This window comes from Cygnus olor, chromosome 5, assembly GCF_009769625.2.
Source record: "Cygnus olor isolate bCygOlo1 chromosome 5, bCygOlo1.pri.v2, whole genome shotgun sequence".
Classification (NCBI taxonomy): Eukaryota; Metazoa; Chordata; class Aves; order Anseriformes; family Anatidae; genus Cygnus; species Cygnus olor.
Window position 1 is genome coordinate 25,188,273 of NC_049173.1, and position 14,675 is coordinate 25,202,947.

At 43.7% G+C, this 14,675-nt stretch overlaps 1 protein-coding gene across 1 annotated transcript; it reads right to left on the reverse strand.

Annotated features, from left to right (window-relative positions):
• Positions 1-439: 439 nt before the first annotated feature.
• SSTR1 (somatostatin receptor 1) lies at positions 440-6,175 on the reverse strand. The gene has a single exon (XM_040559529.1). The coding sequence runs from the start codon at positions 5,992-5,994 to the stop codon at positions 4,807-4,809; it is 1,188 nt and encodes a 395-aa protein (XP_040415463.1). The 5' UTR covers positions 5,995-6,175; the 3' UTR covers positions 440-4,806.
• Positions 6,176-14,675: the final 8,500 nt, after the last annotated feature.

Sequence of the window (14,675 nt, forward strand, 5' to 3'; positions counted from 1 at the left end):
TTTTTTTTTTTTTTAAAGAGAGAGTAGAATGGGCCTTTTGTACATTAATACTGCTTTCAAGGTGACTCTACCTGCCATAGAAATGATAAGCATATAATGACAAATATATTCAGTCCAGACGGGAGATGAAACCCATATATTTCACGTAGGACCCATCATCCTGCTGTTTCTGATTCATGGCTGCCTACTACTATGCTAAAACCAGATTTTAGGGTTTTGGTGAAGCAGGGTTTGAAGGGGGTGGGCATAGTAAGATTTCATTGAAGAGCATATTGTGAAAACTGTGCTTAGTTTGTAGCTGTCTAATGAAACACTTTGAAATGGTCTCTGTTTCACCTGTTCTTTTTTATTTCTCTCTACAAAATATAATATTTTGAAAGCACTATTCTCAAAAAGAAATTTAATTAGTAAATTACCGTTTCTTCCTGTGGCTTTGCTTGCAGTCATTGGTCCAACAAGGCTCTGTGTTAAAGAAGACGGAAGTGCTGAATACATAATGCAGTAAAAATATTTTATTCTCCTCTAGACATTCACAATTAACATTTTGTCTGTAGCCCTGGAGTCAGATAAGGATTCTAGGGGAGGAAATATAGAACACTGGACTGATTTTTTATTTTCTTGACTATTTTTTTCTGTTTGTTGTTGGTGTTGTTTGTTTGTTTGCTTATTGTTTTTTTTATTTATTTTATTTATTTTTTTTAACACACTAATTTACACATTGCTGTTCTGGAAACATGACAGAGAAAAGTCAAATCCTATATAAATCATTCATCAGAGGATCATTTTATTTCAGTAACATTAAGCTTAATGTTTAAAGTTATGATGCTGATCTTAGGAAACTGGTTAACATAGAATATATGGACAAATGGCCATGAAGTTGATACAGCATGCAAGATTATGCTTGAAATGCAGACTTTCAGTTTTACAAAAACAACCAGAAATCCATTTTATTCTGATACAACACTGTTTTATCCCAACACAATGGGAATCTGGCATTTCAGAAATGCACACATCACATTCAGAAATCTTATGCTTCTTCTCTGTGAAGAAATCAGATGGATTTTTTCAGTGTTAAATGCAAAAATGTATACTGCTTGATGTTCTCTGCTGTGAGGGCCATCTCAGAAGGCAGAGGATCTACCTGTGGCCATCACTCTCTTCATCTACAGCTGAGATAGGAAGAGCCAGTCGGCTCCAAGCCCACTGTCTGCAGGCAGCAGTTAGCCCCAGGATGATGAGATGTGTCTTCTTGGATGCACTTCTAGATCTAATCTTGCTTCCTGGGGAATCTGGTGAGAAAGAAGAGTAGCTTTCCACTTGCTCTTCTCTGAGTGGGAAAATGCTGCAGAAGTATCGGGTGTATGTGCTAGGAAAATCCATGTGAAGGCCATTCTCTCTTTGTTTGTACCCAGGGAAATGATGCAGTCCACTGCATGTTATTCAGAGCTGTCATACTGTTTTGTATAGGTCTTAGGCTAAACAAAGAATGGGAAAAGTTGCTTGGGATTCAGTGATGTGTATAAAGTTGAAGTGTTTTTTAAATATTAAACTCACAGGGAAAATTGAGCTACACACCACTGGTTATAAGTTATGGTTTACCTAGTTGTAAATGAATTACATTACAGTATAAAGGGACAAAATTTCACCAAGAAATATGGTGCTGTACTGTGTTTTTTTCAGTGAATTAAGCATAAATTCATATAATTTCCATGTAAAATCTTAATAATTATTTGCAATTTGGAAAGTATTAAAAAGAGTTCTCTTTGTTTTCTGGTATACTACACTATTTCAGAAGGACAGCTTACTTTCTGGTAGGTATCTTCTACTGGGTAGAATAATACAAAACAAACTTTTTCTTCCAAAGGAAATCAAGAGTGATTTACAGTATTTGATCACCTCTCCCACTGCCAAAGTCGAACTAAACTCAGGGCGAAAAATAGCAGGAAGAACTGTTAATGTAGAATAAGCAGGTTTTGTTTCCAAACTGAAACTATGCGGTGTGTTTTAGCCAGGAGTCAGACCAGCACTGCTGGCTGCAAGTGAGCCAGGGCATCTCTGTGAAGGAAAGCCTGCCATCTACTGTGTCACCGACAGCCTCTGCTGCAGCAGCCGGGTAGTTTGCCAATTACAGTCACCAACCCTCTTCACTCTGCCTGGGAAAACTGAAATTAAAGTGCATGTGCTGGCAGGTGTACAGAAATCCATAACATTTTTGTTTAAAGGCAAAATCAGGAAAAAGAAAAAAAAAAGCAATAAAACCAGGCTCAACTTCTCATCAAAGCTGATTTGAATCACTGCTTCTTCACTTTTACTTCATAGTGTCTAATGTTAAACAAATCCAGCAGTAGAAAGTAGACATTCTTTATTTAGTATAAGCATACATAACAGTATGCCTAGATGAGAGAGAGAGAGAGAGCTTTATACCATTTTAAAGAGATTGTGAGTGAGATTTTAAGTGAAGCTCTACAAATAGCACCGTGTGGTATCATGGGGCATTTGACTGTTTTGACAGATGTTTGGTTTCTGTGAAAAGTTAAATAAGCTTATAGAGAGATTTAGTCCTTTTTTTCCCCCATATGTGCATGGAAATCATTAGCAAAACTAATATTTGCATGTTTTCTTTAAATGAGGTTCACTGAGAAGTAGAAGAAAAGAAACTACAATTGTTAAAGCTTTTCACAAAATATTTTAATAAAGATGTAACAGCTTCCACATTAGCGATTTTTAACCTAAAAGGAGCTGACTCACAGTCCATTGAAGTGAACTAGGATCTTTTCTCTCATTTCGATGGGCTTTGAATCAGACAACTTTGAAATACTAAATTTATACATTCATTTAACAGTATCTAATTTTTGGTGAAAGAAATGTACAAAGTAGTCTCCTGCTTTTTGCTGCTGAGAAAAGTTGAAGGGTACAATCTGACAAGAACCTGCAGTAAGTCCACCACCCTGAGTGCTAGATGCCTCTGCAGCCAGCCTTACACTTAACACTGCGTGCACTTCTTCAGCACTGTAGCTCCCAGTACAGGGCTATGGGTGTGTTGCTACTGGAGATTTTTTCCAGTCTTTTGCTTCAGACTGTCAGTAGCTATAATTAATACCACCACAGTATTGTGCTCAAGAAGTGATTTGTCACAACTACCAGGACACCTGCCACTCCGTGACATTGTCAATACAGGTGGTAGAAAACAAAAAAAACATTATCTGCTTGTTTTAATACACTTTGTAGTAATTCTTGCATCTGGGATAAGGGGAGCAGGGAGAGAAGGTTTGTTTAATCAGCTCCATTTATCAAACAAGAAATCTTCATTCACATATATGAAAAATGTTACTTCATAAGAGAAAGAGGGAAAATTCAAGAGATTTTTTTCTGGGGGAGACAGTGTAGATGAGCGTATTAGAAAAAGTTACAACCTTTTTCTCTGAAAAGGAGCCTTCTTGAGCATCACCCATTTTAAATGCACTCTTGCAGGTAGCCACCACAGACATAAGTACACAGTATAAATTGCTTCAGAGAAACACGTTCACAACACAGTGACACGAATCAAATAAAAAAAATCAAATAAAAAGACATCTGGCACACACTAAAAACAACAGTTCTGAGAAATGAAACATTATGAAGCTCCGGGCCAGTATATTACATTGGCAACATATGATAAACACATTTTATCTTTCTTTTAGTGCAACAGAAGAAACAGGAGCTAGGGTAATAGCTATGTTCAAACAGCTACTTTTCTGTCAAGTATTAATTTAAGAGCCTGATGGAGATTTTGAATGAATTCCCCTTTTTTCCATATAGGCTAAAGTGACTTTGCAGCCACCCAGGTCATTCAGAACTGTCTCAGCTCACTTCATTGCCGTTTCATGGCTAATGGAGCAGGCACAAGACAATAACTTCACAGTCTAGCGCTCCCCTTAAACTTTATTATTTGCACACTTTATTGGATGTATGGACGCATTCACACATCCCCCGGCTCAAGGCTCCCTCCTGCCCCCAGCTCAGTGCTCCGCTCCCTGTGGGTCACGAGACCACTTATCTCCTGTTATCAGCAGCCGGCTGTGCAGCTCTGAAGCACAGCAAGAAGCAGCTTTCCTTCCGAAGACCTTTTCTGTTCTGCTTCCTCTGAGAGCAGCACAGAGAGCCCAAGCCCCAGGGAGGTCAGAGCTGTCTGCAAAGCAGAAGACAGCTCCGTGATTACGCTGCTCCTTTTCTCGGGGCCTTTTTCTCCCCTCTTTTATTGTTTTTCCCCCTGGGAAGGCAGAGAGAGGCTGCTAACAGGGCCAGGTGTGCACGGGGAGGACTTTTCCCAGTGTTTCTGTTCTCTGAAGGGCAGGTGCGTACCTGTAGATGCTGAGCAGGGCTGCCATCGGTCAGGGGGTTCTGAGCCAGACTGCTGGGACTTGACTGGGGCAAGCTCTGCTCAGTGGCAGGGGGGTCCCACCAGCCGAGGGGGAGGAGAAGGGGGACCTGTACAAAAGGGACAGTCGCTGTGGGACCCGCACAGCTGCTGGTCAGACACAGAGAGGGGTGGCAGAGCCCGGCTGCCAGAGCCTAAGCTGAGTGCGGCAGTTTACTAAGGGGGTGTCAAAGCATCAGCAAATGCACCCACTCTCATGGGAGGCAGGCAGGGGGGATGGGGCAGCACACCGAGGACATGGGGTTTTCTTTGCTCCCTCTTGTGCCAAACGCTGCTGTCGGTGGGCTGGACCAAAACCCCCTCCCTCCCGTCCTCCCTGTGCCACAGCCCTGGCCTCGCTCACCCTCCTGCTGGGGGCAGTGGGGGGGCGGTGGGGCAGGAATGCTTCCTCAGAGGGTGGTAATCCTGGAGGTGCAAGTGCCGTTCCTGTACATGCTCCCTGACTCCAAGTTGTCCGGGGGAAAGTCCTCCACGCTGTATGCCCTGCTCTTGAGGGCAGTGGCATAGTAGTCGATGGGTTCCTCTGCAGCATTGTCCATCCAACTGAGGCAGAGCAGCCGCTGGAAGGACCGCTTGAAATTGTCCGAGAGAAAGCCATAGAGGATGGGGTTAGCACAGCTGTTGGCATAGCCCAAGATGACGGAGAGCTGGCTGATGGTGGCATCATCCTGCTCTACAAAGACATTGACCAGCTGCACGATGTAGAAGGGCATCCAGCAGATGACGAAGACCATCACCACCATCATGACCATGAGAGTGATCTTGCGCTCTGAGCGTTTGCGCTGCTGCCAGCCGGCCTTCAGGGCCACCATGCGCATCTTGGCAATGATAAGGATGTAGCAGAGGCAGATGGCCACCACAGGCAGCAAGAAGCCCATCAGAAAGGTGTAGACCACAAAGACCACCAGCCACCTCTGGGTGGGCTCTGGCATGAGCATGTTGCAAGCCACCGTTCCATCACTGTTGGCCGCTGTGTTGGAGAAGATGATGATGGGTAGGATGATGAGGATGGAAAGCACCCAGACGCCCAGATTGACCATCTTAGCCACAGTGGGCCGGCGGTACCTCGCCGCCTTGATGGGGTGCACCACAGCGATGTAGCGGTCCACGCTGAGCACGGTCAGGCAGTAGATGCTAGTGAACATGTTGATGGCGTCTACACTGAGCACCAGGCGGCAGAGCAGCGAGCCAAAGGGCCAGTGGTGCAGCAGGGTGGAGGTGACCAGGAAGGGGACGCTGAGCATCAGCAGCTCGTCCGCGATGGCCAAGTTGAGTATGTAGATGTTGGTGGCCGTCTTCATCTTGGCATAGCGCAGGATCACATAGATGACCATGGAGTTGCCGCACAGCCCCACCAGGCACACCACGGAGTAGATGAATGAGATGAGGATGGCGCTGCCCTGAGACTCGCTCAGGGTGCTGTTCGGAGCGCCAGAGGAGTTCCTGCCGCCCGAGTCCATGCCCCCTGCCGCCGCTTCCTCCAAGGGGCCGCCGGCTCCTCCGCCGCCGCTGTCGCTGCCGCCGCTGTCGCTGCCTGCACCGCCCGGGAGCCTGGTGCAGGTGCCATTGGGGAGCATCCTCTGCCCGGACCTCCCCGCTCCCGGCTCAGAGCCGCAGGCTCCCGCCGCTCGCCGGGCGCAGCATCCCGGCGGGGCTCCCGGCGCCGCTGCCCCGGGGCGCTGGCATGGGGACGGACGGAGGCGGCCGCCGGCCCCGCTCGCTCCGAGCGGCAGCAATCGCTGCTCCCCGGCTGGTGAATGATTAATAGGCGGCGGCGCGTCACCGGCTACGAAAAGGAGGAGGGAAAGAAAAAAAAAAAATGCGGGAGGAGACGTAAGTGGGTGTCCCTCCCCCCCACACTCCCCCGCCTCCCACCCCGCCCCCCCGGCTGCTCGCAGAGCCGGGGCTGCCGAAGGGCAGGCACCCCCGGCCCCTCTGCCCACCTCGCTCTGCCCCTGCTGCCCGCACTGCCCCTGCCCCACGCCGTACAGCTTCAGGTCCCCCTGCAGCCAGCGTCTTCTCCTGCCCATCCGTGCTGCACTGCTCCCTACCTGCCAGGGGCACCCCGGGCAAAGGGACCATGCCTCCGGCTTCGGGACAAAAGCGGCGGGTTCAGGGGCGGGTGGGCAGTGTTACCTGGGCTGGCATGCTTCATTCCTGCACAGCTGCTGCAGCCGCACCATGCACGCTGCCCGCCCCATGGTGCTGCCACCGGGCACGGCACTGACTACACACCCCACAGCCTTTACCATACATGCACAGCACTGCCTGAAACCAGCGATGCCTACACCTCCTCCTGCAGCCGTGCTGCTGCTCCATGCTCCCCACCTTGTCCTATCCCACCACGACCACCAGCCATCACACATTAGCAGCATCCAATACCTTACGGCACTGCCCCCCAGCCCATGCTATATCCCGAACCTTGTCCCATTCTCACACCCCCAGCACAACTTCTGCCTCTGTGCTTCTCACATCTAGGAGTGCAGGCACTAGCCTGCACACTACTGCTCACCATTACTGTCTACACCATGATGGTGCCAAGAACATCCCAGCTATGCTGCCACACGAACACACCATCTGTCCACTCTTCTGTCCCCTCACATACTGCTTCTGCTCCCAGTAGCACTTCAAACTGAACCACCACATGCTGTATCACCACTGCTGCACATGCACACACCTTAATACTGCACTTAAAACCCTTGCATATCCCTGTTGGGGATGTGCACCACAAACTGCTTTTACACACTGATCTACACCATGCTGTTTCATATACACACTCCAATCCCAGACAACGACAATCAAAACCAGTAGTTACCCATGCTGTTATCCCTAGGCAGATGCTGCTTCCTCACACACTTCATCCGCACCACCGGTTACAAACACATGTGAACACCAGCAGAATGTCCTGTTACTGCACCTCTACACCCTAGGCAAACATATTTAATCACCTTCATATACACATCTCCCTCCAGGCAATGTCTCTTATCTTTCTACATGCTATCATTCAATGCAGAGTTTATCCTTACATATTTGCACATAACCACTTAGCCAGCTTTCAAATACTACCACCACCTGCCCATTCTGTATTAGCTAGACACGGTTATTCACTAATGCATGCACCATGCTTGCATCAAGACTCCTTCAGCACATAGATGAACAAAATTAATAACTGCTTCTGTCTATTGTATCCACACATATGTGTGGGCACACCTCACCTGTATGGAGACCAACCTGCTTCTTCACATGAACTGTCACCTATGAGAACCACCTACTTTTCCAAGAACAGCAGGTCCAAAATGCATAAATATCACCATAATGCATATGCTGCCATGTGCCCCCCACAACATCACTATACACAGCGTCACACATACATCCTTGCTTCCTACTCATTTTACCATGCATGCCCATCACCTCCTACGGTTCACACATCTTGTTATCACTGTCTGCCCACCCTCACAATTATACATATTATCACTACCCACCACTTTAATATGCAGATACACACAGCATTACCATCAGTTCATTATAACCCATCATCAGGAATTTATTCTCTCTAACACATTATATGTGTACATACCCATTATCCCCACTAGCAGCAATTCTAACACATACATGTAATCTCTCTGACTGTATGATTTTTCTCATATCAATCACCACTTCCAACCAGTATATATACCCAGACACTCCAATGGGACCAGTGCGTGTTTTTGACACCTTGTAATAGGTACTATTTTTAACAAATGCACACTTTTGCAGGAGCCTTAAGCAAGCTGTGAATAAGAAGGAGACTGTAGATTTATATCAAATATTACACAGAAATGTAATGGTATAAAATAAAAAATAAAATAATATAAAACACCCAACCCATTTGTTAGTAATTGCACTTAAGTTCTATTTGAATGATGTTCTTTGTGACTTTTGGTCATTTTGAGGACTTTTTGTATTTACATTCATGTATAGAAATGCATTTATTGAGCAACCTCTGCAAATGATCTTAATAGTCTTAGGACTATTGCTGTATATAAGTGCTTTATCTAGATGTTAGAACACTTAGGGATGTCATGCAAATTTTACTTTGTTGAGTTTTAGAGGTTGTATATTCTAATATACTAAGATCAGAACTTCCAGTATACAGCGGAAAAAAAAAAAAGAAAAAAAGAAAAGAAAAGAAAAGAAAAGAAAAGAAAAGAAAAGAAAAGAAAAGAAAAGATTTATATTTAACTACAAAGTGCAAAGTCTTTATTTGCAGTATACTATCTCACACTGTTCAAATCTCTACAATTACGTAAATTCAGCTGGAGAATTATTTTCATTAAAATTTATATTCTGGGAGAATGTGAATCAGCTTTCAGTCACTGATATGAGGACGAGCGTAAGTAAATAACTGCAAACCCATCAACAAGAACAACTGTTCGATTGCAGCACTTTAGTCTGTTTGAAAACCTATAGTTCAAATATAATCCAATTTTTATTTACATGAGCATTTGTTTTAAGGGACATTTACTTATGGAGTATTGATTAAATGGTTTCTTTCTTTTGTATTGTTGTAAGCTGGCATTTAACAATAGTTCGACTATAAATTTGAATACTTTCATATTGCCCTCTGAGAACACAGGAGCAAAAATGAGTGATTTTGAAGCTGATTAATAGCAGTGTCATCAGCACAAAATTTCAGTTCTTGTCGGCATTGTTCTCCATTACATTTGTATACATATAAACACACAGTCACTCATGAAGGTACTTTGGACACTTTCTTCATGCTTTGGCCTATTTTAAGCCCTTCCTTTGCCATGCTAGCAGCCGGCTATGCCCTGCACCCAAGAGGATCAGTAAAAGCTCTTCTACTGAAGTACTTTTGTGCATGGTGTTCTTTCTTACTGCAGTGATTCAAAATAAATTACCTGTAAATTGTAACTCCTGTGGAGGTACTAATCTCACTAGGCATCATACATATACCTAGTTGATGTGTATTTCCAGAAAAACAAAATATCATTATAATCATAATTATATTGAGGTACCATGTGCCTCTCAATAAGTAAGTATGTGCCCTACTTATAAGTCTTGAGGATTTCTGTATTTCTATTCAATGAAGTTTCCCTCCGTTATGGAAAATTACATTCACATTAGAGAATACTGCCATTTTCCAAAAATGAGTTGTTTGAATGCTTGCCTAGTCACTTAAGCCAATTGTTCTAAAACACTGTATATATTAATTTACTGAGAAATTCTAGATCTTTGCCAACATTCAATTGTCTGTTGCTCATGATTCAAAAGTGGATATTTCTAACCTTAACTGCTTGATAAAGGCGCAATGCTTGAATACAAATAATGTGTTTTATTATCCCAATAATGATATAACACCATTATAAATACCAGAATTGTCTCATTTCACCCTCATGAAATGAAAGGAATAGGTATAACAATCAAAAAGTCCTGTAAAGAAGAAATACTGATACAAATAAACTCTAATTTGGGAACATGCTTAGACTTTTTTTTTTTTTTTTTAATGGTCATTTCTTTTACCTAAGGATTTCACTGTAAAGAATGAGCCAGAGGTCTCAGTTTGTGATTATAATGCTCCTGTCACAAAACTGGGAAGGGCAGCTTGACCTTCTCAACACAGGCTGCAGGTTTGCCTAAGATGCATGCGGATACATTCCATCACACCATCTTTGTAGCAAGACCTGTTTCCCATGGCAGGGTGAAAAAAGAATTATCTCCCCAAAATTCTCTCATCTTGGCCATATTGGGCAGCCTAGTGCTAATGCTTAGCCCACGCTTAAGGTTAGAATTCGAGTTAGGAGAGACATGAATGAAGCTTGTAATGGTGAGATGCAAGGGGGAAAACAAATGATGGGAGAGGCTGCATGTTTGCTCCTCTGCGACATGGCTAGGCATCTCAGGGTACAGCTCATCCCACACTTAGGCTTATGTTTAGGTCCAGGAGAGAGACAAGAGCTCCAGCTGAAAAGGGAGTGAAAAAGAATTTTTTTTTTTAAAGCTGCATAAGGTAAGAGAGGACTCTACAGATATTTTCTCCAAGGACTTTCTCCTTTGGGCCATAGGCTGGGGTTTCAGGATAGGGCCCAATCTCTTAACCTAACTCTAAGACACAGGCATATTGAGTTTACGTGGCAAGGTTTTGGTAGCAGGGCGCTGCAGTGGTGGCCTCTGTGAGAAGAGCCCAGAAGCTGCCCCATGTTAGATAAGGGCCAGTTTCATCCAGCTCCAAAGGGACCCACGACTGCCCAGAGCTGAGCTGATAAGCAGTGTTGGTTGTGCCTCTGTAAGAGCAGATTTAAAGGGAAAAAAACTGCTGTGCAACAGTAGCTGAGGGAGCAAGGAGTGAGAACCAGCCCTGCAGGCACCAAGGTCAGTGCAGAAGGAAGGCAGGAAGTGCTTAGGTGCCAGAGCTGAAGTTCCCCTGCGGCCTGTGGAGAGGCCCCTGGTGGAGCAGGCTGTCCCCCTGCATCCTATGGGTCCCACATGGAGCAGATCTCCATGCTGCAGCCCGTGGAGGAGCCCCCGGTGGAGCAGGTGGATGTGGCCTGGAGGAGGCTGCGGCCCATGGAGAGCCCCCGCAGGAGCAGGCCCCAGGCCGGAGCTGCAGCCTGTGGAGAGGAGCCCACACAGGAGCAAGGGGTCTGGGGGGAGCTGCCGTCCATAGAGGACCTGTGCTGGAGCAGTTTGCTCCTGATGGATGGACCCCGTGGTACTGAGCGATGTTGGAGCAGTTCTTGAAGAGCTGCTGCCTGTGGGCAGCCCCCACATGCTCAGTTTGGGAAGGACGGCATCCTGTGGGAGGGCACCCACGTGGAGCAGGGGCAGAGAGTGACTGTGAAGGAGCGGTGGAGATGAAGCTTTAGAGACTGACCGCAGACCCCATTGCCCATTCCCCTGTGCTGCTCGGGGGGATGACATAGAAAAGGGTAGATGAGAAAAAAGGTGTTTTTAGTTTGCTTTTAGTATCTCACTGTTCTAGCTTGTTAGTAATAGGCAATAAATTATATTAATCTCCCTATGCTGAGTCTGTTTTGGCTGTGACAATAATTGCAGAGTGATATCACTGTCCCTATCTCAACCCTTGAGCCCTTTCCATCATATTTTCTCCTTTCCCTTTGAGGAGGGGGAGTGAGAGAGTGGTTGTGGTGGAGTTCAGCTGCCCAGCTGGGTAAAACCACCACAATAGGTTAGAAAAGAGACAAAGCCAATAGCTCCAAGGGGAATGAATCTTAAGAGGGGTTGCCAAAGGGAAGGTAATGAAACTTTTTCTCCCCTGTCCATGTTCTCTGGGACACAGCTGGAGTATCAGGATAAGGTCCATCCCGACCACAGTCTTAGGGTTAGGCTTATGGGAGGCAAAGCCCAGAGCTGCAGGTGCAGTGGGAGTACCATGCTGGGGTAGGATCTTCCTGCCAGCTCTCTTGTGAGTCTCAGAGCTCCCTAAAATGCAGAGGGGGGGACCTGTCACCACTGCTTGCAGAAACTGAGCCCTGAGCCCCTAGTATCATATCCTGAACTTGAATTACTTAACTACAGCAGAAATATTGTCTGGCATACATATCTCTTAGTCTAATTTTTTTGTTTACAAAGTCTAATTTTGAGGAGACAGGCAACAAAAATCAAGTGGACTGTAAAAATCACGGATGCATTGCCTTGTGGTCTGAACTCCAGGCAAGTACATTTGCTTTTGCACTAGCTGATGGAGCACTTCCTGCTCTGATATGAAGAGAATAAACCTTCATTTTATTTCCAGTTACATGCCAGCCCATTCAACTCCATCTGAAGTAGTTGAGGCATGAAAGTCAGTGGCAATTAGAAACAGTCTTCTGACAAACACGTCTCCTGACAGCAGTGTAAGGCCACCACTCAAAATCTCCCATCTAAAAAAAACCCTACAAACAGCTCATAAGTCAGATACGTTTTCTGTCAATCAACATATATTTTGCATAGTGTCACCATGCCTTGTGTATTGTAAGAAGACAAAAGGAGACAGCCAAGGCACTCAAAAGGGATCCTAGGATAATTTATTATGTATTTTAAAACCTGGAAAATGTATGTCTTTCAACTTTTCAACACAGCAGTGATGTAGTAGCCTGTGAAACTGCTCTGATTTGTATATGCCATGAAAATTTGGCAAGATCAAAATCAATTTGGTAGCCTGAAGTCATTTTGATGGGGTTCCACTGAATAACTTGGTAAAGTGTCTCCTGTTCAAACTACAGATACCCTGTACATTTCAACTGAATGTTTCATAAATCTTGCTGAGAAGTTAATGACTGAATGTTCTTTTACAACCATTTATTTCTACAAAATAGCAAAATATGATGTAGTTTGGTTAATCAGTTGAATTGTAATCTGTTATAGTTTTGTTATAAATCATTCAGTACCCATTTAAATTGCGTATTTTTGAGTCATACATTTTTCATGACCTTTTGATTAAGATAGAAAATTTTGGGCCACTTAAACTACTCAGATGTAAATTCTGTTCTTACTTTATGAGAGGTATCAATGGATGTGCTGTGAATCAGCAGAGTTTTTAACTTTTCACTAGAATGTCAACATATTTTTAAGAAGTTTTTGTTTTAATACAGCTATTGTATCTTAGATGTCATGATTCTTATCATTTTACTTTAACAGAGTAAACTCTACAGCCTAAACTCTACATCATTTATAGTTACAGTTGAAAATGCAGTGCAAATAGACAGATGGGAGTGATTCATTATAATAGTATGTTAGAAAGCATTTGCTTCTAAAAGGACAATTTTGTCTTTTGAACTTTACAATTAATTGAGAAATTAACATCTATTCTGTAGAAACAGATGTTTTAAACCAAATTCATCACAGAAAGTGTCAAGCTGTTGCTTAGTGAACATACAAATGATTCTTTGTCTCTTGATCCAGATGCATTTATTTCAGATTTATTTGCTGAAAATATTAAAATCAGATAGTTGACAAAAGCTGTGTTGTATTGTAATTCTCCCCACTTCATCACTTTTTCTACTATAATAGTTAATAAATGATACAGAGTACCATTCCTGAAATCAATAATCTGGCAGAATCATACAAGTGACTCTATGCCAATATTTTTCCAGAAGAGCTGAGGGCTGAATACATGTCTTGACAGCACATACCCCCAAGTTCTCAAACGCATGGTTGCTGCCCCAGTAAACAAGGTAAAATGTGTCAGATTGTGATCTCAGATACATGTTTCCAAATCTGAGTAATTCTATTGACTTGTAAATAACTAGGTTTGTATTGATGTATCACAGGCTGGGATCTTGATTTTAATCCTTGCTTCCCTTAGAAATATTACTTGGCGAAAAGTGGCCACAGCAGTAGGTGCAGCTGAGAGGCTACTGAGTGTTTTGGCTGTAAACATCATCATGGACAAACCATATCTAACAGATTTTCATCAGGCCTAGTTAAAATCTGCCTGGAGCAGAACAGATATAAAATTTGCATATATATATATATTTTGTTTTCTTTTGTTTTGTTTTTACTGCTTGATTAACTTGAATATTTCTAAAGACTGAGAGAGCTATACGTGTTGTTCTAGACAGATAAAGAATAGATCAGAAGTGATGGTCCCCAAATAATACCACATCATACTGTGCTACAATGCATCTTCCAGTAGAAAAACGTTTTGTGTTAACAAAGTGAGACAACTTGTCTCCTTACCTCAAAGGGCATAAACCAAGTTCTTAAATATTAATTGCAAGAAGATTGCATGTTTTATTTCTTAGCTTGGAAGTAGGGATACCTTCTAAGGGGGAACGTCTTCAAACAATTGAAAATTGCTGTATTTCTATTGACTTTGCTAAGCATGGATCATTACATCAACGGTGTCTTGCCTCTGAGGTTTCACAGTGGTAGGTATTCTGCCCAGGGGCAGAACATTTCTGTCTCAGATGCCAGTCATTATGACAGCATACCTGAACATGGAGGATTTGTGGATTTGTGACTGGATTCCTATGGACATTCCTGGTGTTTGAAAACATTCAGTGTTCACCTTACAAACTTGGTGTCTGGACTGATTTCGCTGTAATTTTCTCACCTTGGCAAGATTTGTATAATTTTAGGTGTATCTCTTGAGGAGAAGATCAGTGTACAGTTACTTTTTTGGGGTAACATTTAGAGTCTGTATCTAACCTAACATCCTTCAAGAAACAATCAACTAGCTGCTGGTTTACAGTTTTTGCTATCAGCCCTCTTGATCTTAGCCAAAAGCATTGTCTGAAGTTCTGAGTATGGAGAT